A 27,926-nucleotide genomic window follows, 5' to 3' on the forward strand; every position below is an offset into this window, starting at 1 on the left:
GGTCAGGATCAGGCTGCTGTTGAGTCCCCCAATCCAGGCTGAAACGGGCCCTAAATGGCCGAGAGTCAGGTGGGCAAGGCCGCCTGACATGTGACCTCTTTGGGGAACTGCCGAAAGTGCGTTCCTGCATGTTCCCCCTTGAAATGAGCCCTGGTAGCATACATTTTGAGAACCACAGCTCTCTTCGTCAGATGCAGTTCTCGAAAGCTAGTTGGTTAGTCTTAAAGGTGTTATTGGGTTCTTTACTATTTTGCAACTACAGACTAACATGGCAAACTCCTCTGGAACTATAAGGAAGCATTCTCAAAATAGATGCATAAGTAAAAGGACAGGGGCTATAAGCTTTACTACTACGTACTGTCTGTTGCTGTAAATATGATACTACTGGATAGTTTCTATGTTGCTTAATATGCCACACTGGCAGGAACTGCTGTGCTCATGGGCACGGAGTTACCACCCTCATGGTGGGGCCTCGGCTTCTCCCAAAATTTCCTCCAGAGATCCGTTTCTCTGGAGGACATGGCAGCTTCAAATGGGAAGGCGGACTCTATGTGGCATGAGATCCGCACTGGTCTCCCTCCCCTCCCCATACTCCCTCCTCTCAAGGCATCACCCTTGAATCTCTAGGAATTCCCTAAACCAAAGAGGTAGCCCTGCACACAGTGGAAATCACTGAGCAGATAAATAATACCACGAACACAGCTTTCCCAGATGAGAAACTGTGTCAGCTCTCTCTTTGCTGCCCTGCTTCTGTTACTTAGCAGGATGGAGAATTGTGTAACATCTAGGCTGAGTGTTTATTTCTCTCCAGTGCAGGCATTTAAGGCCTGCCTGGGAGTGAGCCAAAGGGCTCTTGGCCAAGCCGGCCTTCAGTCTGAGAGTAGGGCTGGCAACCCTCATTGCCTGCCACCACTTTGAGTGGCAGGGGGAGAAATATTGTTAAAAATCAGTGTCACATGTGCCATAGAGTTACTTCCCGAGAAAGCCCAGAAGTATAGAGTTTCTGGCAATTCCTAGAGCTACATGATGTCACTTCTGGGTTTTCCTGGAAGTAACATAATGCATACATGAGGCAATGCACCCCCATGTCCCTGCACCCCAAGCTACCACCAGGTGTCAGGCTAGTCCAAGCAACCCTATCTGGCAACCGGTGGAGGATCAGAGGGCAGGGACAAGAGGGGATAGTGCTGGTGACAGTGTGATGTCATTTCCAGGGAAAATCCAGAAGTAACATCACACCTCTCTAGAAAGCACTAGAAACCATAGAGTTTCTGGCAATTCCTAGAGAGGACTGCTGTCACTTCTGGGTTTTCCCTGGAAGTGATGTCACACCATTGGCCCAACACCACCAACACTTAGAGAGGCAGTGGGAAATGTGAGCTGCATGTGCCTTAGCTCTTTGCCTGACAGTTGTAGCCTAGAACTGGCAAGAATATTCCCTGGAAAAGGGATCTGCACTGCAGTTAGAAGCCTTTACTCCCTCCTCTCTCCCTGTTCGTACGTTTTTGTATTATTATTAGACTTTATTTTTTGTTGTGAGCTTCCAGCTCTGGGTTGGGAAATCCCTGGAGATTCGGGAGCAGAGCATGGGAAGTGCTGGGTCTAGGGAGAGAAGGAAGCTGAGCAGTGATGCGATGACATAGAATTCAGTTTCCGAAGCTGCCGTTTTCTCCAAGGGATCTGATCTCTGTACTCTGGAGAACAGTTGCAATTCAGGCCCTGCCTTGATGTTGGTAACCCTCTCTTTGGGTATCCATTTGGGGAGAAAGGTGGGTAATCCACACAACAAAATGCAACAACATAGCAGTGGAAATTTTTTCCTGTCCTGTGATGCGGAGAGTATTGCTGGACCATGGGGAAAGACATAGGAAAGAGGCAGTCAAAAAGCGATGAGCTGGTCCCCCTTCACCTTTTTTAGCTGAACCAGCAGGTTGGCTTAATGTAGGATTCACACACCTTCTCCCCACCCACCCCCACCTACTGTTTCTTCCAAGAAGGTAACATTTTTTGAGTTTCATGCCGCAAATCTGTATCAATGCCATCTTCTCTCCTTGTTTTCTAATTAGCCTAATTGAATTCACATTGCTTAAAAGTGGGCGCCCAAGATGTTTAGCTTGATGGGATGACGCCTTTGAGCTCCACCGATCCTATTAGCCGTAAGAAGAATGAAAATCCCAAGGAGGGCTGAGGCTTCGATAGCAGCAGCCGTTCTCACGTCAGGGATCCTGGTAAGCCGGTCCTCCCCTTTTTCCCTCTGAGCTCTGCACTGCTTCATAGGTAGAACATAAGAAGACCCCCTGCTGGAGCACACCGGTGGACCACACAGTGGCCAACCAGTTTCCCTGGAGGGCCAACAACTGGGACACAGAGGCGAAGGCCCTCCCCAATGTTGCCTCCTAAAGCTCGGTTTTAGAGTGTAAGTTTCATTACTCACCATAGCATAAAATCACCCTAGCTTAAATTTAGTAGAATCATGGTTACCATAGCTACACTGGCGTTCCAAAATTCTTTAGGAGCAGAACTTTGTAGATAACTGCATGAATTGAGAAGCTACCAGTTATGCATATCACGGTCAACACACAATCCTTCCGAAACACACAGTCACATTTTCATCTGAAACGAACATCACCTACTGAAGCAGAAAACATGCATAGTGCCTGATTAACAGAATCACAAGGTGCTGTCTGATTCTGCTATGCACAGTTAGATACCCCCAATTGTAATGTATGAAAACAGTCTGCAGTTACATGTAAATGTTATGTTATGTGCTATCAAGTCACCTCCGACCTATAGTGACCCATGAATGAAAGACCTCCAAAACATCCTGTCATTAACAGACTTGCTCAGATCTTGCAAACTGGAGGACGAGGCTTCTTTTATTGAGTCAAGCCATCTTGTTTTCCTACTGCCTTCCACTTTGCCTAGCATTATTGACTTTTCCAAAGAATCTTGTCTTCTCATGATGTGACCAAACTACAATAGCCTCAGTTTTGTCATTTTAGCTTCTAGGGAGAATTCAGGCTTGATCTAGTACCCACTTATTGGTCTTTTTGGCCGCCCATGGTATTTGCAAAACTCCCCTCCAGCACCACATTTCAAATGAATCAACTTTCTTCCCGTCAGCGTTCTTCATTGTCCAACATTCACATCCATACATAGTAATGGGGAATACCATAGTTTGGATTAGCCTGATCTTTATAAAGAGGCATCTTTATCTTTAAGGATCTTTTCTAGTTCCCTCGCAGCCGCACTTCCAAGGCTCAATCTTCTTCTGATTTCTAATCTCTTACCTTGAAAACCCTATGATGATGAGCCATGTAAATAGGTATCACAAAGTCCTGGCTTGTTCAGTGAAAAGTAACTAAAGGCAGCCGAGGTTCTGAGTGGCAGAGGGAAAGGGGTGCTTAATCCCACTTTTCCCTCTGCAGGATGTGAGTCACGTGTTTGCACGGTTGCAGTTCTGTTTCGTATGACATCTGGGCTGCCTGTGACCTTCGGTAAAGTGTGCTTTCTCCTGGGCTCCCTAATTAGGGCTTTTGTTGTCTGTCTGCCATTTTCTACTAGAGGTGTGCCCACTCACTCTGCTCACCAATCCAGTATCTTGCTGCACTTGCTTTATTTAAGGATAGCTTGAATACTGAACAAACTGTTCTGCCTCCTGCCAAAAGAGCTGCGACACTATGTGATGAAGCAACTGCAATAGTGATCATCCTTCTTTGCAATCTGTAGCCAAAATTATGTCAGGTGCTCAGGATCACCTGTCATATCCAACACCTCCCTGCAGCTGAAGCTGATGCTGTTGGGGTGATTCTGTTATTTGAAACCAGGGTGGGAAACTGGGAACAGGAGGTGTTTGTTCTTATTGTCAGGGCTGGATCTAGGGTTGCCGGTGCTCAGGGCAACTCAAGTCCAGCCCCACGAGCATGCGCACAGTGTGCACATGCTCCTGGCACTACGTGATGATGTCATTTCTGTGACATCATCATGCAGGGTGGAGTGTGTCACCTGCACGGCAAGCCGGCTGCCCTGGCGTGCTGCGGAGCTGGTGGCGGCAGCGCAGGTGGCTGGGAGGCCGCCCATGCCATTCTCCTGCCCTGCAGGACAGGAGGTGCACAGCAAGCCAGCCGCCCCCTCAGCGGGACAGGCAAATGGTGTGGGTGGCCTCCAAGCCACCCATGCTGCCACCACCAGCTCCGCAGCACGCCAGGGCAGCCAGCTTGCCATGCGGGCAGCATGCTGATGGGGCGGCAGGTTTGCCACGTGCCCCCTGCCCTCGGGGCAGGTGAATGGTGCGGGTGGGCTCCCAGCCCTCTGCTCAGCCGCCTGCACGCTCCCGGCAGCTGGCAGCTGTGCCTGGTGCCCCCTCTTTGACGGTGCCAGGGGCAGACTATCCCCCCTGCCCCCCCCCATCGATCCGGCCTTGCTTATTGTAATCTCTCCTGAGCCTGGGAGCCTGCTTGACCTTGAGCAGTTGATGAATCACACAGCCTGTTTTCCTGTCTCTAGAGTTAGAGGACAGTTAGGAGAAGTGGGGGGGATTAGGAGTAGCTTTGGGGAACTTATATCTGCTTGATATTTTTCTGTAGCTGTCAGTCCTAGCAAAGATGGCGTAAGTGTATGATACTGGCATCTTATCAATAAAGAACTTTTACTCATGAAGTGAAGTCTCTTGAGAGTTGCCTGGCATCCTTACAAATTATTGGACAGGGCGTGGCTCAGTGGGAGAACAATTGCTCAGCATGCAGGCGGTTCCAGGTTCATCTCCAGGATCTTGTAATAAGTGACGAGAATTTCTCCGTCCGAGACCCTGCAGAGCCGCTGCCAGTCTGAGTAGACAATACTGACCTTGATGGTCCAGTTATCTGACTTAGGCAGCTTCATCCTTTAATAGAATCATAGAATCACAGGGTTGGAAGGGATCTCTAGGGTCATATAGTCCAACCCCTGACACAATGCAGGAAATTCACAAAAATTCCTACACACTACTGATGTGTTCAGCTGTATTTTCAGTTGCACTTTTGGTACTCACCACAACTTTTAGCAGGCCTAATAGCCCAGACCTGACCGATCTTTTTACAGCTTGGCTGCTAAGCAGGATTGGCCCTAGTTAGTACTTGGATGGGAAACTGCTAAGGAAGACCAGGATTGCCACACAAAGGAAGTCAATGGCAAATTCCTTCTGTTCATCTTTTGTCTTGAAAGCCCCATGAGGTGGAATGTAATGGGGTGGCCATAAGTAGGTTGCAACTTCTTGGCAAACACGCACTGTTTCTCAAATAGGAGGTCTCCTTGATTGGTTGGGGGAATTAGCTTTAAAGGAGACAAGCAAGAGGGGGTAAATGGGATTCTCCACCTATGTCTACGGGGATTATTCCCTTAGAGAACGCTCAAATAAATAGGCAGATGTTCAACAGGAAAGTTTTTTTTATTAAGAGGGAATAAAAGGCAAGCATACAAAAACCATATGCAGCATACACACAGAGCTAACTAAGAAAACAGTGAGGAAATGGGAAAGCGGTTTTGAGGAAAGGGTGATAATTACCTGCCTTGAAGAGGAGGACGTCCAAGGAGGAGCAGCAAAACAACCAGCATTTCATGGAAGAGTTTGGGGGCATGTATTGGGATCCTGAAGCACACGCACACAGAGCACATGGCTGGGAAGCCCACTTATAGGGCAAAACATTCCTTGGGGCAATGCTGACATCTTGCTCCCCAAAACAGTAACTTAATGGCTTGTCTGGGGGTAGGGCAATACATTGGAACATGCTTGATATGACTATCTGGGATAGAAAATACTGCTGGTAAGGAAGGCTATCAGATGTGCTGAATAACTGTGATTAGGTAAATGGGAGAGGGGAGGTAGAGGAAGGGGTTGATGGGAGCATGCAGGGAGTTTTCTCAGGAAGCCTTGCTATCTCTTCTGTTCTCCAGGGCATAGGGGCTGTCAGTCAGTCATCTCCCCTAGACTCATGTCCTGGTAAGCTTTCCAGTCTCCAGGCCAACTCTGACTTGGATTTATGCTTTGGACTTATGGTAAGGGGTTTACGGTTTTCCATATCCATATACTGCTCTTTCAGTGTGGGGAGGGGGTCTGACTGCTAACAACGCAGCCAAAATTAGATTTATAACCAATGCCATACCTTGCTTTTCTCTCCAATGGAGATCCAAAGCTGCTCACACCGTTCTCCTCTCTTCCATTTTATCCTCACAACAACCCTGTGAGGTAGATCTGGCTGAGAGTGTATCACATTATCAACCTGAAACTCAGTGGCCAATTTTGAGACTACTAACTTTATTTTTGATGAGTTTATTTATGTCATTTATTTATGTTATGCGTGCTGTAAACAGACAACCTTAGCTTCCATTGGAAACAACAATGGGGGCAGGTCTAGTGCCAATCCGGGCCAGTGAGATCCAATTTCATTCATTTTTGGCAGTGCAATTTCGATCATCACCCTAAAGTAGGTGGCCAAAATTGAGACTCCTCGCTTTATTTTCTGATTAGTTATGCCTGCCACAGATGGATGGACAGAACCTTTTATTATTAGAGATGAACACCAGGCCTTTGTGTTTGTACATTTTGCTCATAGTGTATGTGGCACTTCATTTTGCTTATTTTTAAAAAAATGTATTTTCTTTAAGACAAATTCTAGGAAGAAGTTGGATGGAGGGGGAGGGCTAGAAAAGGCTCCCTGACTTTTTGATCAGCCCCTGTAGCTGTTCTTTAAATAACAACTTTATCTGCACTGGTTCTTAAGCTTATCTCCAAGCTGTGAAAAGTCTTTTTCTGTACCTTCTGTGCATCAAGCTGTTTTTACATGCACAATGGCAAGCATAGGAATTCCGACCCCCCCCCCATCAGAGCAGAGATCAGCAAACTTTTATAATTAAAGAGCCAAATTAGGTTAATATTAGGTCAATATTCAGAGCAAGAGCTGAACAGAGAGTCATTATAAGAAAACCTGTTTGTGTAACAGAAAATATACAGCTTAACTTTACCGATAACTGATTAATAACCCATGAAGTTTCCACAATCCAGACACTGGTGATGGTTGTTAGGAAAGTGCACATGAGGTCTCACAACAGGTAACAAATATACACAGGAGAGCTTGTGCAATTGTTTTAGTGCACTGGCATAAATCTGTCCATGGTCCATACCTAGATTTCTGGCAAGTGCTCCCATTTATTATTTCCCTTTCTATAAAGCATCTCTAAGAAGCCCTTTAGTCCCATAAAAATCTTTGCCTGCTATTCCCTTCACAATCTGGTTATTCTGGCATCCCACTTACCTCTCCAGTATACCTTAATGTACAAATGTCCTTTTCTTTTTAACAACAACATTCGATTTATATGCCGCCCTTCAGGATGACTTAACACTCACTCAGAGCGGTTTACAAAGTATGCTATTATTATCCCCACAACAAAACACCCTGTGAGGCAGGTGGGGCTGAGAGAGCTAGAAGCTGTGACTGGCCCAAGGTCACCCAGCTGGCTTCAAGTGGAGGAGTGGGGAATCAAACCCGGCTCTCCAGATTAGAGTCTCGTGCTCTTAACCACTTCACCGAACTGGCTCTCTTAAAAGAACCACATTTGGCTACACAGCCATAGGTTGCAGATTCCAGCCTCGGAGGGTTGCCACTTTTTTCTGTAGAGATGATAAGTGTTTAATGTCTGAGAACAGACAGAAATTCAACAGATACAGCATCATAGTACATCTCCATGCCATAAAGAGTTTCTCCTGTTGTGTATCTGCCTACTAAAAGGCTATTGGCAAAGTCTTCCAAGAAAATGGTTATATGTGAGCATCTTCCTAAATACCATACCCCTCTCAATTAAGGTTAATAGCGACACAGATCCAATATAATCCTGGTTTTGTTTTTCAAAAACAGTGGACCAATGTGGCTTCATGTCTGACCTCGTCAATATGTATATAATGCAACATTGAGCAAGAAGCCCCCAGTCCCCAACAGCAGTCCCTATCATTATATTTCAGACCTGTTAACTCCTATCAGCTCTTAAATTTGATGGGATCCTACTAATCACTTGTTTAGTGATTCCAATTGTACTTTCTCCTTTGACCCTTTAAACCAGTCCTGTATCTGCTGACGAATTTAATTAGCTCCTTGAAACCACCATTTGTTTTCAATAAGATTTCCAAGATGTTCCTGTCACATTTTAATTCAAAGGTCAAGAGCTTTAGACTAGTTTGGTGTGGTGTTTTTAGATAAGGTTCTCTGTTCTGCATAATGCAAAGGTTTTGGAGAACTAGGTAGGTCTACACAGAAATCTTTTTGTGTGTATATAAGAATACAGAGACTGCAGATTTATATAATAACAACAACAGCAACAATATAATAATATTTGATTTATATAACGCCCTTCAGGACAACTTAATGCCCACTTATTGCGGTTTACAAAGTATGTCATTATTATCCTCATGACAATTACCCTGTCAGATGGGTAAGAGCTGAGAGAGCTCTGAGAGAGCTGTGACTGACCCAAGGTCACCCAGCTGGCTTCAAGTGGGGGAGTGGGGAATCAAACCCGGTTGTCCAGATTAGAGTCCCACACTCTTAAGCACTACACCAAACTGTCTTCTACACCAAACTATGCTTCTAACTCCATTGCCTTTAGTGGACCTGGAAGGATGCTACTGTGTCAGGGTTGCCAACTCCATGTCAAGAAATTCCAGGAAACTTGGAAGTAGAGCCTGGGGAGGACAGAGTTTGGCGAGGGGAGGAACCTCACCAGGATATGATGTCATAGAGCCCACCCTGCAAAGCTGCCCATTTTCTCCAGGGGAACAGATCTCTCTAGTTGGGAGATCAGTTATACCTACAGGACATTTCCAGGCCCATCAGTTGGCAACACTGCACTCTGTTTAAGATTGACTGCATCATTTTACTGAACTAGAGTGAACTTTTTTCCTTGCAATGAGGAGAGCTTTTTAAATTAAAATTTTAAAAGAAAATTTTAAAAAAACCTTAAGGGCTGTTGAATTTTAGGAGGACTCTTGAAAAATTAAAGCAGGTTAATTTAGAATCTGATAATGGTAACTTTTTCGTATTTGGTGGCCGTGGACAAAAAAAGTATTAAGGGAAACATTGTTTTTCTCTATATCAGGTGATTAGATATAGGCTTCTCATGTATTTGAAAGTGATGGCTTTAAGAGTGTTCAGAGCTGATACAACAGAAATGGCTCTAGAATAAAATTGACTTGTTGCTGCTGAAATAAAAATGGCAGAAGAATGGGGGATCATGAAGGTACCCAGGGCTTTTTTCTGGGAAAAGCGGTGGTGAACTCAGTGTGTTGCCCTTGGAGAAAATGGCCACATGGCTGGTGGCTCCGCCCCCTGATCTCCAGACAGAGGGGAGTTGAGATTGCCCTCCATGCCGCATGGTGCGGAGGGCAATCTCAAATCCCCTCTGTCTGGAGATCAGGGGGCGGAGCCACCAGCCATGTGGCCATTTTCAAGAGGTTCCGGAACTCCGTTCCACCGCGTTCCAGCTGAAAAAAAGCCTTGAAGGTACCCAAAAAGTCACCAACGAGTCAAAAAAGTGGGGCAATGTACAAGAAACTATTATACTGGAAGGGCCATAGTTCACCTGGCTGAGCATCTGTTTGGTGTGCAGAAGGTCCCAGATGCCATTTCTGGCATCTCCAGACCAGACAGCAGGTGATGTGAAAGACCTCTCCCTGAGACCCTGGAGAGCCACTGCCAATCTGAGTAGGCAATACTGACCTTGATGGACCAAAGATCTGATTCAGTATAAGGCAGCTTCATGTATTCGTGTAGAAAAGAGCAAGAGTTCGGTAGCACCTATAAGACTAGCAAAATTTGTGGTAGGGTATGAGGTTTCGTGAGTCACACAGCTCACTTCTTCAGAGTCACCACTAATTCAGATACTCAGGTATCTGAAGAAGTGAGCCGTGGCTCACGAAAACTCATACCCTACCACAAATTTTGCTAGTTTTATAGGAGCTACTGGACTCTTGCTCTTTTCTAGCACTAGGGACAGACTAACACGGCTACCCATCTTGATCTACCTCATGTGTTCATGTTTGTGCTCATGTTGTATGTATTTATTTGAGCACTTCTGCACTGCTTTTCTCCTCAGGAACCCATGGTAACTTGTATAAAATTACAAAGTCATTTAAACAAGTAAGACATCTGTACTGGTCCTGTCCACCAGGTTGCACACTACAGGCTGCGAGCCACAAGCCCTTGGGTTTGTGCCTGCGGCCTCACACAGGTTAGATACATTCAGGGAGAAGAAGACAAATTCAGCTCAGATAGAATTCAGCATCTGAAAGTTTTGCTGCCAGTTGTTTCTTCCCATTTTCCTTCCCTGCCAGAAAAAAATAATGACAAAATCATTATATGGAATGTTTGGCAACCTTTTTGTATATTTTGAAATAATAGGACAAAAATGATCTGTTTTTACAATGAGTAATATCAAATACAAAACAGCCAAGTAAATATACATTTTTCTTAAAATGTTTGAAAACTTTGGTTAACACACAGCAAACGGCTTCTATGTATTAATGAAAGTTTAAAACATGTTAGTGAAAATGTATGTTTACTTTCTATTTTGCACTGTCTTTACCATGGAGATTTTGAAAATTCCTAGAGTGTCTTGGGGGGGGTGGTTGTGATGTCATTTCCAGGTTTCTGCTGGGAGTGATGTTGCAATGCTGGTTTTTCAATGGTTCCTCCCAACCCCTGCCAAATCTCCTGCTGTTTATGGAGACCTGGTATCCCTATTTGGGTCACAACCCACAATTTGATAGTCACTGGGCTAGAGCAACCTTGTACTCTAGAGTGAATCACATGATCAAAAAATAGATCAAGATGTTGTTGATAGCTTGGAAAAATTATTAAAATATCATCCATATAAACAAGTTTTCTTGATAAAATTTATGACAAACTGTTCAGAAATAGGGTTACCAACTGGCCTAGAGGAAAGCGGCTTGTTCCTTTATCAGATACTTAATAGGATGCTATTTAATGGGTGATTATTTACTTCCATGCCATGAAAAGCTTCAGCGGCCATTTCCACACATTAAGCCTCTGTTAAAGGGGCAGGATATTTTTCTCTAGGCCAATTGGTAACTTTAGGCAGGGAAGTGAACAAGAAATCAAAGGGACCCCTTTTGCAAATAAAAGTTTTGGAAGACCCTCCTGAGTTTCTATTTTGATTTGCATGGGGAAATATTGCCCAAAGTTGCCATGAAGTGAACGAGTAGATTTGTAAAGGACTTTTAAGGATTACTTGATACTTTGAAACTCTTCTGTGCACTTAGGAGATGAGCTGCTCCTGCCTTTTTAATAAAATGGATAATTATATTAAGGTGCCACTTAAGATAATAAATCTACTCTGCTGGGTTCAGTAGTAGAAACAATGCAGGCCGGCACCATTGGTGTCACTTTCAAGTACTTCTGCAGAGTGGGTTTGACCTTTACGATGAGTAGAGTTGGATGCGGCTTTTAATTTCTTGGAAGGAGAAAGCTGAAGCTGAGTGAGAAGGCAGCTTTGCCAGGATAATATCTGATGAGCATTTGTGTGTCTTCATGGATGTGTTCTTCTGTGATCATCTTAAGCCCTACAGTCCTTTTTCTCTCTGCTCTTCCTTGCCGGTCCAAAACTCTGCTCCCTAACTCAACCACTTCTCCTAGTCATCTAGACTATGCAACATTCATTCTTAGCTGGCTTCCCAGCCTGTAACCTTCAGCTTCACCACCAGCAAATAGACCTGGAGTTCCTCCAAGAAGAGTCCCGTGGCACCACTCCTCTTCCTTCAAATCCCTCCTCAAACCTACCTCTGTGGTTAGAGATTTTGGCTTAACCACCTAATCCTCTATCCCCAACTGCTATGAAGCTGGAGGACATTTAATTGCAGATGCTAACAGTCGTCTCTTGTACCTCTTCATTTTGGAATATCCTTCCCTGGCCACACTTGAATTGGGGCAGAGGTTTCTCTTTGTACTTAAGCAAGCTGGGGCTTTGAGCTACACCACTTTATGGGGACACCATTGTCCTGTTCATATGTCACAGTGAATGCTTGTACATCCTGTCTGTACATCTGTTTATAAGAATGAGCCAACACATGTTCACTTTATGAATGAAACCTGGAACCAGTCCCTGGATAAATGTGGGGTCTGTGTCATACATACAGATGTACAAGTATGGATTGTAACATGAGAATTATTAAAAAAAAAAGAATCACATGTACATTGTACACAGCTTGTATATGCATTCACTGTAACTAGCAAACAGGTCTCATATTGATGTCGAATAAATAGTTGATATTTAATATAAAAATGTTCTATGCATCTGATTAGGAGAGCTCTGATTCATGAAGCCTTAGGCTAGACTAAATTTTGTTAGTCTTTGTCATTTCAGCACAGCCCGTTCTTCCCACTTTCCCCCACCTTTAGGTCTGTGGTTTGCTGAGTCATTCCAACAACTCATCCTCCACAGGCAGTACCCACAAGCACTTTACTTTTTGTTGTGAGATCACAGGACAAAAGAGTGCACATCTCCCTTTTTAATTTTTTTCCCTTTTCACATTTGCTGTTGCACGCAGCTACTGTTGCAAGCAGGCTTCTGCGACTGAACAGAAAAGTAAAGAAGAAGGAGCAAGAGTTTGGGGGGGGAAGAACCGTGTGGAGATTGTAAGAGGACTGGGAGAGGCTGTTTAAAGAAAAATGCTTCAGATATTCATAGGCCAGAAAGTGCGCACACACAGAAAACCCACCAGAAACCCGCAACAAGAAGCCCTGTCCTGGTAAATCCACAGTAAACCTGGTAAAAAACTAATATGCACACAGCTGGTAAATGCTTATGTTTGCATGCTTGGGGGAAAGCCACCACAATTTTGAGGATGAATTGCACCTCTAAGGACATGTGGAAACAGCCTTTAAGATATCACTGAACTCCTGTTTTATTCTGCAACTACGAGCAGAACCACAAGTGACAAAAGGCACAGGTTGGACACTAGTCAGCTTCCCTCAAGTTTTGATGGGAAATGTAGGCATCCTGGTCTTGCAGCTTGGCTCTCCGACTGCTGTCCAATGGACTTTTCAACTGTCACTTGTCCAACATTCCGCCAAGCTGCCTACATTTCCCGCCAAAACTTGAGGGAAGCTGACAAGTGTCCAACCTGTGCCTTTTGTCACTTGTGGTTCTGCTTTCAAACTACCCATCTGGAATGATCATATTTACGTGTGTCTATGTGTGTGTACTCGAGTCAGCGGGTAGCTTCTTTAAAAAAAATGCTTCGCTGCCCAAGGCTAAACCGTTCTAACCTTTTTTCAGGGGAACAACCCCTTTCTGAATTGGGCTTGGATTTTAATTGAACCCATTCCTAACCGTTTGAGAAGTTATATTAGGGAAACATTGCAAAAAATTCTGTTTTCATATTAAGCAAACAAACAAAAAAATGCCCCAAAGCAGTTGCTAGGAAAAAAAATGTTTATTAAGAATAACTACAGTTTCCCCCTCCCCGATACATTTGAATATCAGTAGCATTAAAAACATGGACATGGAGTGGGTTGAACTTGAAAGTCGAAACAAACCTTTGTGACTGGTATTGCAGTATGAAAAAGGAGCCACAGACCTGTAGTTCAGATTGAGGCTAGTCCCGCCTAATAGCTCCTCTCACTCCTCCTGGTTATTGGTACTATATTGTGGTGGTGGAGAGTGCCCTCAAGTCATATCTGACTTATGGCAACCCCTGCTGGGGTTTCCATGGCAAGAGACTCACAGAGGTGGCTAGCCATTGCCTGCCTCTGCAACCCTGGTCTTTGTTGGAGGTCTCCCATCCAATTACTAACCAAGGCCAACCCTGCTTAGCTTCTGAGATGAGCTCAGACTCACCTGGGCTATCCAAGTCGGGACACTATAGATGTAAAATGAGGAAAATGTATTTCATGCAAGAAGTGCCAACTGTCATGGAGCAATGGCAGTGCTACTGCCCTGGTTCTAGATTGTGATTTGGTCCTCCTCAGTCGGTGTGCTTGCCATTTGGAAAGCGCTCCTGAGAGACTATGACTGCATCTCTGTGTGGGGCCATGGAAAAGCAGTCTTGCCCTTGGCGGCAGCGGCCAGTGCCTTGGGAATGGGCAGGAACAGTGTCCAAATGCCCATCCTCACATCACTTGCTGCTGTCACTTCCTCCTTGCCATCATGTTGGCAAAATAATATAAATCTGAAAATGATTTCTCTGGGATCTCTGTGGCCAGGAAGCCTCCCTTTACCCTTGTTTCCCCTTTGCCTACAAAACAGTTAAGCAGGTAAAGAGGTGAAAAAAAAACCCTTTAAAGGGCCATAAGTGGATCAGCGAGATGCCCCACACCATTGTGACAGTGGAATTTGGCTCCGCCTCCCTCCCTGTGGTGGGAACGGGTGGGGTGTCAAGACAGGCCCTCTACCCACAAACTCTGTGCAGTCCTCCCTTTGCCCTTTTTGCTGGACAGGATTTGGTTTTCTTTGGACTAAAAGGAAAAGCCCCAGGAATCTTACCTGTTCTGTTCAGAAGGAGCAGGATATCAGGTGGACATCATTTAATTTGAGGGCTTCCTGTATCCCACGTGGTTGAAAATCCCCATGTGGAAGCAGACGATAATAACCCTCATCTGCCACTTTTGAGTAAATACAAAAGAGCCAGAACGCTGGAGACACAGAGACACTAAAAAGATAGATTCAACCCACGATGTTAGATTGGGTTTACTAGCTCTTCATAGCTGGGTAAAATCAACAGCTGCCCACACGCACGCTTTCTCTGTGGCGGCCTGCACCTTATGAAATGGCCCGCCTGAGGTCAGGAAGGCTCCCATTCTCTTGGCTTTCCGCAAACTATGCAAGACTGAATTATTCAGGAGGGCTTTCTACCCTCACTGTCTTCCGCCAGCAGGTGAAGACTTTTTTGTTTGTCGTTCTTTCAGTGATCTCTCTTTCCTGGCCAGTGTTTTAATTCCTGTTTTTTCTGTGCTTTTTACATATGTATTTTAGTTTTTGTTTTAATTATTTTTATGGCGTGCTTTTATAATGCTTTGTTTTGAACTGTTAACGACCTTAGAGGTTCTGATGGGTCAGAAAGGTGGGGTACAAATTTTTATAAATAAATAAATTTGCAGTCCTGTACTTTCTCGTGACATGCAAACATTCAGTGCTCTGTAAGTACCTAGCATGTTTTCTTTTTATTCCATCCTTTCCTGTACAAAAACTCTACAGGGACAGTAAGAATTGGACGTTGATCTTTTATATCCCAGAACTGTCTCCTTTACTCTATTGCACTGAGCACTGGAAAACAACTGAAATCCCTTCGGAAATCCCTTCTTTAAGAATATTACAGCTTAGTGAAGTCCGTATAAAGAAACAGTCCCACATAGCTCTGCTCTACTATCCCTAATGAGAATTACGACACTTGTTTTCAAAACCTGGGAAGCAGAACCAGCTAAATAACCAGAACGGCTTCCACTCACTGTGAGGAGGTGAATCTTATTGAACAGTTCAGAACCCAAAAACACTAGGGGAGAACCAGTTCATGCCACTGTCTTTTGCAACCCCAGCCACTGTCTTGGATCACAGTCTGCATTTTTAGAATCCTACTCTCTTCATCAACATTTTCCGTTATGCTTTTTAAAAACATTATTTGAGGGGAAGAAGTCCTCATAGAGGGGTAGCAGGTGAATAGCCAGCCACTTCTAGGGGGCCGTTTGTACACAGGTCTTGGCAAAGTCACTGTTACATCACAGAACATTTCTCTTCAGCCGCCTGCTTCATTTCTGTGAACGTCGCTTGGGCCTTTTCTTTGAGGGTATCTATGTCCATATTCTGAAGACTTTGAAGCTGCCCGAGAATGGAATCCTTGTCTTCTTCTTCTACTTGATCTTCTTCCACCATTTTCTGCAGGTCTTCTGGCAAGTCGACATCATCGCCACCCAGTTGGATCTGAGTTTCATCTACTTCACTCTGAGAGGTGATGGGGGAGAGAGGAGGAGGAGGAGGAGGAGAAAAATAGCACAACAAATCTCTGCTCAGTCCAAATTCTACACCAAGAAAAAGTGAATTCTGCCACTGGCATAAATTATGTGGATTTCCTTGTTTGCTGTTATTTTGCACAAATCAGCACAGAGCTGCTGAGTTGCAGGGCCATTTTCAGTAGCAGTGGTAGAAAAATAAAAATACTGCCAGCTTTTTTGCCAGTACATCACTTTTGAGTTGTACCCAAAAGTGACATAGTGACATTGGCAACATCACAAATGTCACATGATGCCCCCCATATCCCCCCCAACCCTTCTGCTGGTTGGCCTGGCAACTCTAAATAACATTGTTCCAGAATGTTCCTGGTTCTCTTCTCCTCCACCCCATTATAAACAACCTTTTTTCTTATTGTGTTCAATCTTTGTTCTCCTCCTTGGTATTATGATGGGAAAAGTTATAATTGGATTTAGGTTGCCAATTATACCTCGGGAAATTCCTGGTGATTTGGTGGTAGAGCCTGAGGATGACAGAGTTTGGGGAGGGGAGAGAGATCAGTGGGGTGTAATACGATAAAGACCTCCCTCCAAAGCAGCCATTTTCTCAATGGGAACTGATTTATGTAGTCTGGAGATTAGTTGTAATTCTGGGAGATTTCCAGGTGCCACCGGGAGGTTGGCAACCCTAATTGGATTTACCAAGGCAGTGGAGAAAGTACCTCAGGAGCACCATCAAAATTTACATCTGGGGTGGCTAGCAGTAAATAGTGCCAAGCACTGGCCGGTGCATAAACAAACACTGCTTTGGCTTCTTTCACAATGTGCTTGGTGGTGTGATGGGGAAGTGTGGCATGGGCAGATAGTCCCCAACTTCTCTCAAAATCAATTGACCCCACTATTGTGAGGCCAGTGGCATTGGGCTGTGGGGGTTTTCCCGCCAAAAATATTTTAGTGCACATTCCTGCTACCTCAGATCATCACAGCCTCCAGAGAGACCCCAACTCAGCAAATGACATCATTTTTTGCTGCCATGGGGGAGCATGCACACCCTCTTCATGTATGCCTCCCCCCAATGGCAGGTGAGTGGAGGCAGAGCCATGAGTTGGGGGGGATCCCCTACCCTCAGGGGGGGAGGTTGGCACCCCTAGAAGAAAAGGCTGATCATCTGTGGTAGTGAGCAGTTTGCCTGGTCATTGCCCATTTGGCGGCCCGTTCTGGATTTGTTTACTCTGTTGACTTTGATAGAGAAAGTCATCTTCCTGATGGAGAAAGATTTGACAGAAGTGAGTAAGAGGATCCGGCTTAGGTAGAAGGTAGTCACAGAGTCCAACCCAAACTATTGAAATAACACTAACAGCAGCCTATGAGGTCCCTGGCCTATGAGCAGTACAAGATGCTCTCACGGCCATCTTCTGCATCACATTGGAATCATATTGGATAGATTTTGCTTAACCAACGACCATTTGTGGTGGCAGCTTGCCATACATCTGAGGCTTGCCCGAGCCAGAACAGACCCTTGAAAGCTTCAAGGCTCAGCTCAGTTATATATTCCTGATTTTATAGAGCATTTGGGTTCCATTAAAGAATGGCACGGACCAGATTTTGGCTCATTTCTGCTCTCTTCTGGCCATTTCTACCTCCAGTATTGGCTGACTGTTTAAGGTCCATCACTCTCTATATACTCCCCAGTTTTCAAAATTAACCTGGTGACCTTCAGAGGTGTGACTGCCACTTGCCTGTAGTTCTGCACAATGTATTTTCACCCACCCATGTGGTTAGCAGGTTGCGTGGTGATATGCCACACTGATGGTATACCCAGACCTGTTCTGGATGCAGACAATAATTTGCATTACCCAGAATGGAAACATCCATGGGAGTGCGGTAGGTAACATGAGCCAGGTCTTTGTCATACTCTAAACAAATCTAAGAAAGTGAAGGCTGTGAAGCAAAGATTGGGGTGTGTATCCTGTTCTTCTTCCAGGGAGCTTTGGACAGCATACATGGCTCTCCCCTCTTCCATTTCCAGTCAGGCTTGCCAACCTCCAGATGGGGCCTGAAGATCTCCTGGAATTACAGCTACTCTCCAGACAACAGAGGTCAGTTCCCTGCTTTGGAGGGTGGGCTCTATGGCAATTAGAGATGGGCACGAACCAGAAAAATGGCGGTTCATTGCATTCATGGTTCATCACATTTCACAAACCATGAACCACCATGAACTTGCCCAGTTCGTGAACTGATTCTTTTGGTTCGTCGGTTCATCACTTCCAGGGCTGCAGAAAGTCTGCAGAAAGTCCATCTTCCCCATTGCCTAGGTAACAGATTGATCAGCGCCAGACTGTCTGCAGTGAAGAACCAAAAAACAAACCATGCGAACTGCTGTAAAAATCACAGCAGTTCGTCACGGTTTGTCAGAAATAAGCTCTGATGAACCACCAGTTTGCAAACCAAAAATTGTCCTGGTCCGTGATGAACTTTGGTTCGTATTTCATTTCGTGCGCATATGCTAATGAGTTATGCTAATGAGTTCCTCCAGCTCTTTTTCTATGAAATGACCCCTGCATTCATTCATTCACCACCTTTCAACCCAAATAGAGTCCTCAAGGAAGTGAACAGATATTAAAACATTTAAAACATTAACTTTTATAATGTATATAAAATGTAAACACAATTAAAAATGCAGACATGCAAACAAGCAAACACATACACACTCAACCAGGGAGAAGAGCCAATAAGTTTACCGGGTTGATGCCAATAACAAAAAAAGAAATCTTCATGCACTGGCAGAAGGCGATGATGGAGACAGGTGATTCTTCCTGGGGAGAGAATCCCATTGTTGGGTAACCCTAAATTGATCCAAAAAATGGCATCTAAATTCAATAAATAACTCTGATGTGGTTCCCTCCATTAGTTGAAGTTGCCCGGCCTCAATGCCTTGTGCTTATAGTGTAAGAGGAACCATTTAACATACAAAGGTGCCTTATACTGAGCCAGAAAACTGGTCCACCTAGTTTTCTGCTGTCTATTCTGCCTGGCAGCAGCTCCCCAAAGTCTGCTGCGCAATATCCTTGAATGTGCAGATGCCATAACTGAAGCAGGACCTTCTGGCACGCAAAGCAGATGCTCTCCCACTGCGCTGCAGCCCCTCCACTGAAGCTGTCCAATTGCATGCCAGAAGTGCCCAGAGGAAATGCAAACCATTTCTAGCGTTATTGCCAACGAAATGCTTTTGCTTTGGGGGGCGGGGTAAAGAACTGCAGGTTGAAAGAACAGTGGGAAGGTGTCAGTGGCCCTTTAAAAAGCTGGCCACTCTTACTTTTCCAAGTTGCCAGCTTCTCCTCCACCCAATTAGAACGACCATGAGTCATTTTTTCTGACCTCCTTTCATTGCAAGTCAGGATTTACTGCCCATTCGTTTTTCCACTACATCATATTTGCCAGACTACAGTCGGAGCAGTAAAATAACGAACAATAAAATCGCACAGAAATGGTCGCATTTATTGGGCCGAGCCCTAAACGGTGCTCTTAAGACACACAGGCCAAGGCAACCTTCTGCTTTATTTGACACACTCATTGTTTTGTCCCCTGCTCAACAGAAGCAGATTTTCATGCTATATGAATGAGGTTATGTTCTCACAAGATGGGAGTCAGGTAGACCTCGGGAGACAGGAGAACCCAGTCTAGCCCCTAGATGCCAACCACATACCCTGCAGAGGTCACAGGCAGTGAATCAAATTGTGAAGGTTATAATTCTTCTATAATCCGCCCAATCCAGCAATTGGTTAGATGTGGAACATGACCCCCCCCCACACACACTAAGTTTTCCCCAGGAGCATAACTGCATGTCGGACTAAGAGCCAGGCGACTCAGGTGTGAATCCTTACTCTGCCATGTAATCTCACTGGGTGACTTGGGCCAGCCTAGGCTATCTCAAGGGTTACTGTGAAGATAAAATGGAGGAGAAAGTTATAAGCTGTTTTGGGGTCTCCATTGGGGAGGATGGACTTTTCACCTTAAAGTCTGTAATGGGCAGAATATGGGAGCTATTAGCACCTATAATGAGTTATAGGTCCCCATTAAACCCTGGAGTGGGGGCATTGAACTGAATTTGCGATTAATTCTAATTCAGCAATCTCCCATCGGTTCCTACCGATTTTTTTTTTAATTACAATTTTGTACTTTGCATTGAAGTGGATGAGTAAAGTAGAAGAATTTTTGGAATTTCCCCTGTAAGATCTCTGGTTCAGAGAAAGGGGCACTGGGTGGCATTCATTCATTCATTCATTCATTCATTCATTCATTCATTCATTCATTCATTCATTCATTCATTCCCTTTCTCTGCCCCTCAAGGACTGTGCCTATTTCTGCACTGAACACCCCCCACACACAACTTGTTCATTAGTTCGTTCATTCATTTATTCACATGATCACATCTATTGTTATTTGAATCTATGTTCCCATCTTATATTCTGATACCTCCTTCTGACAGCGTGAGTGCTTTGCTTATTCCCATTGGCCTTAAACTGCTGTCAGCCTTCATTTTGGAGGCATTCATGCTTATCATGTGTGAACTGTGTTTTTTTAAAAAATACTGCATATACAAAGGCCTGGGCTGTCAGGATTCACAGCAAAAACCTGAATAATGAGGTCATTGTCTGAAACAAACCAGTCCTGTCAGTAAGAACTTACAGCAGTTTTATAGAAAACAACACAGTAGATATTCAGGAAACAACTAAGTCCTATGTACACTTACTTGGAGTAAGCCCATGGAACTTAAAGAGAGTTATTTCTGAGTAACAGATAGGATCAGCACTGCATAATAATCTGGATGTATCCATTGTATTACACTGCTTCTGTTAATTCACATGAAATCTCTTGCACAACTCTGAGTTTTGAACTCTTGCTGGAGGGCTGAATCTTAGAAGTGTCAAAAGTTATGATGACTGGATTTCTTTAAGCCAGAAGATCTTTGATCACTCTTTGCAGATCTGTTATAACAGATCAATCCATGTGTGTTCCTGGCCCATGGTCTTGTGGGCTTTCTGCAGCTAGGAGGTAGTAGGGCTCACTGAAGCCTGGCTAGCTAGCACTGAATGCATGAAGCGGAATCCATCGGTTGGTCTTTCAAAGTCAGCATCATCTGCTCAGCAGCTCTTCAGGGTCTTAGGTAGAGACCTTTCACTTCACCTATGACCTGATCTTTTTAGCTGGAGATGCCGGGGACTGGACCTGGTAGCTTCTGCATGCAAAGAAGATGCTCCGTCACCGAGCCACAGCCCCTCCCCATTTTATTTTCCCATCCTGCCCCAGATCAATCACTACCTCTCAGCTTAACCTACCTTACAGGTGTTGCTGTGAGGACAGGTGTGCATGGCAGGGAACACTATTTAAGCTGCCCTCCCTGTCCTCCTTGGAGGACGGGTGGGATAAAATGTAACGCAATCAATAAAAATGCACTGTGCTTAGTTTTTAGGCACTATTGAAAAGATGATGGAGGCAGGGTGGGATAAAAAAAGAACGAAACCTATGTATCCATCAGTTGTGACAATACAAAGGATGCATAAAAAACAAGCTCTGTACAATGTCTTAAAGAAGGCAAGCCCAGGCCACTGGCTCAGCATCTAACAGAGAGAGAGAGGGAGGGAATGGGGGGAGGAAGACTGGAGGCCAACGGTTCTTAACTTGAAAATGAAATTTTAAAAGATACTTTTTAGTAACTTTAATCATAGGAAAAAGAGAAAAGCAGTATATCTTTATACTGTACACACTGTTAAGCAACTTTATAAGCACCAAACCACAAGGTGGCAGTGAGGGTACTATGCCAGGGTACCTTGCATCTTTCCAGTGTTATGAAAGGCGTACTAGGAGTAGATGATCTGTGACAGGGACTCAATAAAGAGCAACATCCTATTGGAACCATAAAGGATATCCTTTGTAAAAGTGAACAGCCATTAGCAGGGTCAGATCCTAGTTTCCTCAGACCCTATCAAAAGAGACAGAGATGCATGCTCTGGATAAAAGCCAAAAAATACCAGAACCTTACTGAAGCAAAGTGAGGCTGGGGGGGTCAATACCCAGAAAGTGGCCCACTTGAGAACCAAATACATCTTCTTTGACTTCTATGATGGAGGAAAGGTGAGATATAAATGAGATGGATACAAAATTGGTCCTGATCCAATTCTCTGCCCAGCCCCAGTGACGAAAAGATCACTGCCTACTTAACAGCCTATTCTCTTTGTAGATTGCCTGCCCTATCGTATCCTTCAGGATTTGATAGAGGGAAATGTTTTTAATACAAAGCATACAAGGAGAACTGAAGGTAGTGGTGAAGAATTTAAACCGCTAATCCCAATGCCTAGACTGCCAAAGAATACTTGTTATAGTGTCTTGAAATACACACACACACACACACACACACACACACACAAAAAGGGAGAAGAACTAGTAAGAATTAGTGAATTACAAACAAAACAAAAAAGTCTTTACCCATTAGTGGAAGACCAAGATAGAGGGAGACAGACAAACCTCCCTGGGGAGGGAGTTCCAAAGTTTCAGCCCTCATCCTAGTTGCTTTAAACCACAGAAGGGAAGACCAGACAAATAAGACATCTTACACAGGGATGCTGAAGTGTAGGGAGACGCAATGTTAGCTGGAAGCATAGATTAAATTTCACCTCTCTACATGAGGGTAGTTTAAAAAGACAGAGTAGGCAGAGATCAGCCCTCAGAGGGTTTGTTAATTTCATCTTTACCTCCCCAAAGGGGAAGTGAAACTAACAGAGCCTTGGGGAGGAGAAGATGAAATAAACAAACCCTCTGAGGAGCGATCTCTGTGGGTTCTCTCTTTTTAAACTACCCTCTTGTAAAGAGATGAAATTGACAGAGCCTTCAGAGAGCCAGCAGAGATCGCTCCTTAGAGGGTTTGTTAATTTTATCATCAAGTCCCTGAAGGCTCTGTCAAGATGAAATTAACAAACGATCTCCCCCAGCTCTGTCTTTTAAAACTATGCCTTAAACTACATTGCGTCTCCCCACACTTGAGTGCCCCTGTATAAGACGTCTCGTGTAGAGCGACGCCCACAGACACTCCCTTGCCCAAGGTCTTGGCCCTGATCCAGATAATCTGCCCTACAGCTGCTTTTTTGGTGCCAAATTCCACATCTGGAGTTCAAATCACCGTACTGTCCCCCTTCTTATTTACAGACGCTGGCTTGGCTGAATGTTCTCAGCTCCAGCCCTTTAAGGAGAATTCACTGGTTGTGCTCTGGCTTGGAGACAAGCATATTTATGGCACTCTGTGGTTTCTAGTTGAGTTGATCTGGCTATTGAGTTCCTGTCTTACGTGTGGCTTTAATTTTTGTGACCACTTTAAGAAGTTGCCTGATCCACACAGTGTGTTAGCGCACACTAAATCATAATATAAATAGACTGAGATACTAGTTAGAAATAAATATAAATCAAACGAAACATATTCTTTTACAATATGCCCTTAAAGCAAATAGCATTTGATCACTAACTGGGACAACTTGCTATTAAATAGATATATTTTTGGAGGAGATTCAGGTCACATTACACAGTCCTTGTGTTTGTTAGGAAACAACAGAAGGGATTGTATCACACACGTGATGGGAGTTTTGTGCTTCCCAGATGTACAGCAGCACTTTTGTCTTTGTGACCACAGGTGCAACATGCACCTCTGCTGTTTTTGCATCCTCGTACTGCCCCATGGAGCCACCATTGGTGCCATTGTAAAAATCATGTTACTTACGTGGCTACATGTAAGCATTTCAGCAATCAATAGAGGCTGCAGATGCCCCTCCCTGTGTGCTGTGGTTGCAAATAGAGCCTGCATGCGTCCGGGAGACACAAAACTCCCATTGCATGTGTGATACAAAGTCCTTGTGTTCCCCAACAAATATGAAGATTTAGTAATGTGTAGATGGAACCTCAGAGGCTGGATAAAGGAGTATCCAACCTTCTCAGACCACCATTTGCCTGCTGAAACAGGGTAATGTATAGACGGGTGAATTTTTTTTGTTCAAAGCACAACTCCTTTTGTTCAGTGCTGGCTGTGTAATTACCAATGGCTACATGGGGAAGGGGGTCCAGAGAAGATGAAACCATGGCTGATTCCGCACACATTGGATAATGCACTTTCAATGCACTTCATCAATCATTTGAGGCGGATTTTTTGTTCCGCACACCAAAAAATCCGTTCCAAATGATCTGTAAAGAGGATTGGAAGTGCATTATCTAACGTGTGTGGAATCACTGTATGACTGATTCCACACATGTTGGATAATGCACTTTCAATGCACTTCAGCTATCATTTGGAAGCGGATTTTTTGTTTCACACTCAAAAAATTCAGTTCCAAATGATCTCTAAAGAGGATTGGAAGTGCATTATCCAACATGTGCAGAATCAGCTCATAAGTACATGTGGACTGCAGAGGCTGGAGGCACATGGGATGCACCTGCATCCCCCTAATAATCAGCCACATGGGCATGTCCAGTCATGAGGTGGAGAAGGTCACTGTCTCTACCAAATCCGGTGTAACCATCATGGCCTTTGATGCCACACTGAATTCCAGTGAAACAGTTCGACTTGGGAACAAGCCGCTATAGGGCTCATGGACGAAAACATCTTTTCAATGACAAATCTGCACTGACAATCCCATTAATAGGATTAAGGTTCATTAAGGATGTGTTTTGTCATATAAGTCTGCCCCAAATACTCTGGTGCTTTAAGCCTTGCACCCAAAACATGGGGCCTCTTAACTGCTAAAATCTTAAGTACATCTTCTAGTTCCCATTTTAACCAGAGAGCACTATGTCACTTTAGACCATCCCAGGTATGTTTCCTCTCCTATCCTTCTTGCAAGGGGCTGGAAATAGTTGTTGGGTTAATACTTGATATGCCACCATTACACCCCCCACAAAAGATTCCTCTCTTCAGTGAAGGCAGCAGGTTCAGGCCTTGTAAGCCTGCATGGATTCCCTTTTCCCTTCACTCCATTCTCCCTGGATCCTGCTGACACAACTCCCTTCCCCTTCTACCTTCATCCTTCCCTCCACTTCAGCGCTTTCTCAGAGTCTCTCTACACAAGACATCTTACATGGGGATGCTCAGGTGTAGGGAGACAGTTAGCCGGGAATGGTAGTTTTAAAAGACAGAGCCAACGGAGATTGCTCCTCAGAGGGTTAGTTAATTTCATCTTCGCCTCCTCAAAAGCGCTGTCAATTTCACCTCTCCTTTGGGGAGGTGAAAATGAAATTAACAAACTCTCTGAGGAGCTATCTCCATGGGCTCTATCTTTTAAAACTATGCTTCCCAGTGAACATTGCATCTCCCTACACTTGAGCATCCTCGTGTAAGAGGTCTTGTGTACAGAGACTCTCAATCTCCCTCCTTTTACTTAGTGCGCCTGTTAAATTCTGCCTCCACCAGGGTCCTTTGAGAATATACATATGCCAAGGCCCCTTGGGTGGGTTCCTTTTCACGATTAGTCATGGGAAGAACACATCAGAACAGCATTAATACATACATTAAGGACTGTTTACATACCGTTGCTGTTTATTCTAAGGGTTTCATGGTGCAACTTGGGCCAATGAATCCTGGTTTTAAGCTTAGATTTTGTTTAGCATTTTATATTGCCTTCTTTCCGTGTTTTGTCTATCCTCTTGAATAATTCAAGAAAGTCGAATATAGATTGTTTCTGCACAAAGGCTTTGCTGCAGTTTGGTATCTAAACTGGAGCAGGGTTTTTTTTGGGAAGTATCTGCAAGTAGGGAGCCCATAATTGTCTGCTTTCTGGCCCCCTCCCTTAATGGTAATCTTTGTCAAACCTGGTTTGATACAATCTTTTGGGAAGAATTGCAGTCAAAGTACCTTTACATGCTGTTTGAAATGGAAGGTGCACATGTTTGGAAGGTTCTACCAACAGCAGGTTTCCTCTTGCCTCAGGCAAGAGCTTTTAAAAAATGGTAATAGCTAGATCACTGTAGTGTTATAATATAACTATCTGTTGACATGATCTATTAATTCCTCTGAACTCCCAGCTTTCATTTTAAAAAAAAGGCTCTACCCCTTTTCATTGTGAAGATGTAAGGTAAAAGGGTCAGATAACATTCTATAAATAGGCTTTAACGTGCAGTAATTCTGGCTGCCCTGGTTATGTTGATGGCTGAATGCAGGTGACTAGACATGGGCATGATCCAAAAAATAATCCCGATTTAGCTGATCATGATTCCGCAGCGGCGCCTAACCCAGGTACCCTAACCTCACCGATCAAGTCCCGTTTCCGATACAGAATCGGGAATCGGGAAGGTCGACGCGGGAAGGCGCCCCACCACCAACACTCCCCCAGACCAGAGTGACCAGGCACTAGAGTGTGTAATACTGTGTGAGCCCTCAGCCAAGGAGGTGCCCACTGAGCTTGGCCCCAGAGCTAGATGGCAGCCCTGGAAGCAGAGAGAGAGAATAGGAATAGAGCCCAGCCCCAGCTGCAACACTCCCCCCCCAGACCTGAGCCCTCAGCCGAGGTGCCCACCAAGCTTGGCCCCAGAGCTAGGCAGCAGCCCTGGAACCAGAGGAGATAGCTTCCTATTCCCTATCCTCTGAAGCCCAAAGCTAAAGCTCCCTCTTGTCCGGGGTCTGAGGCACAGCCCCCGGCCTCAACAAGAGGAAGCAGGGGGAGGCAGCCAGGAGACAGCAGTCCTGCCACCTCAGCCAGCAGCCAGGGCCAGAACCTGCCTACACCAAAGGGAGAGGGCAGAGGCAGGAAGAATTGGGACCCAGCAGCAGCCCAAGCAGGGCCCTTACCTGCAAAGGGGGAGAAGCAGCCACAGCAACTCAGAGCCATGCCCCAGCATCCACCCCAGCTTGAAGATGGCAACCTGACTCAGGAGGTGCTCAGAAGCCAGCCCCTCCGGGTAGAGCTGCTGAGGGCACTCTGTGGGAAGAGCTGGGCAGCCAGCCAAGGGGCCGCAGCTGGGCCCACCTTCCCTAATCAGCTCAGCCAGAGAAGCCCAGTAGCCAGCCAACAGGGTGCAGCTGTAGCTGATCCCGGCAGCCCAGCCAGCTACCCCTGCTGCAGCAGCTTGAGACAGCCCATGGCCACGCCAGGGCTAGAAGACAGCAGCCTGGCTCAGGAGTTGCTAGAAGCCAAGCCTCTACAGGGGGGGCTGCCACAGGCATTCTGCGGGAGGAGATGGGTAGCCCCGCCCAGCATTGCCAAGCAGGCAGCACGGAAGCTGGCTAAAGCAGCTCCTCGTGAGCAAGGCCAGGCAAGCTCAGTAGCTCAGAGGCTGGCTGGGGCAGCCCCTCGTGAGCAAGGCCAAGGAGCCCTCAGCTGGGGATGGCTCACACTCAACCCCACCCTGCCAGCTAGGCAAAGGAGCCCAGAAGGGATTAGTGGTTGGAGGGAAACACCTGGGGGAACGCACAGCTGGGCCCGGTCAGGAGAGGGAACAAGCCTGGAAGGAGGGCGGGGTGGAGATAGGAAGCCCTATAAAGGGTGGCTGGGAAGAGCTCTGAGGTGGTGGGTGTGAGTGAGGAGTGATGATGTGGAATGAGAGCAGTAGGATGCAAGGGTGGAGGCTTGGAGGAGAGTTCTGGAAGGAGGAGATGGAGGACACAGAGGGTAAGCAGGCCAGGTTGAGCAGGCCAGCGAGTGGACTGAGAGGGAGTATGGGTGAGGTATACCACCCCTCCTTCCACAGAGCAGGGTCCTGCAGAGTCCCTGGCCCCCCTGTGATGTCAGGAGCAGACCGCCCAGTGCCACGCCCAGCGGCAGCCGCGGCAAGCCCTGACACCTCTCTCTCAAAAGCGGCAAGCGAGAGCTCGCCTCTGTCCCACTCCACCCGCAAGCGGAAAGTGAAACTTTGTTGCTCAGCACATGGCTATTTATAAAGCCTGGGTCTGCTACGCAGGAAGGCTGTGTT

General features: G+C 45.3%; 1 protein-coding gene across 1 annotated transcript in view; it reads right to left on the minus strand.

The window, feature by feature from the left end:
- Positions 1 to 15,750: 15,750 nt before the first annotated feature.
- The window catches only part of CPLX4 (complexin 4), a 29,118-nt gene continuing 16,942 nt past the window's right edge, over positions 15,751 to 27,926 (minus strand). The window contains exon 3 of the mRNA XM_054987363.1: positions 15,751 to 15,978. Coding sequence (XP_054843338.1) covers positions 15,751 to 15,978 — 228 coding nt within the window. The remainder of the gene's footprint in view (positions 15,979 to 27,926) is intronic.

Source organism: Eublepharis macularius, chromosome 8 (assembly GCF_028583425.1).
Source record: "Eublepharis macularius isolate TG4126 chromosome 8, MPM_Emac_v1.0, whole genome shotgun sequence".
Lineage (NCBI taxonomy): Eukaryota > Metazoa > Chordata > Lepidosauria > Squamata > Eublepharidae > Eublepharis > Eublepharis macularius.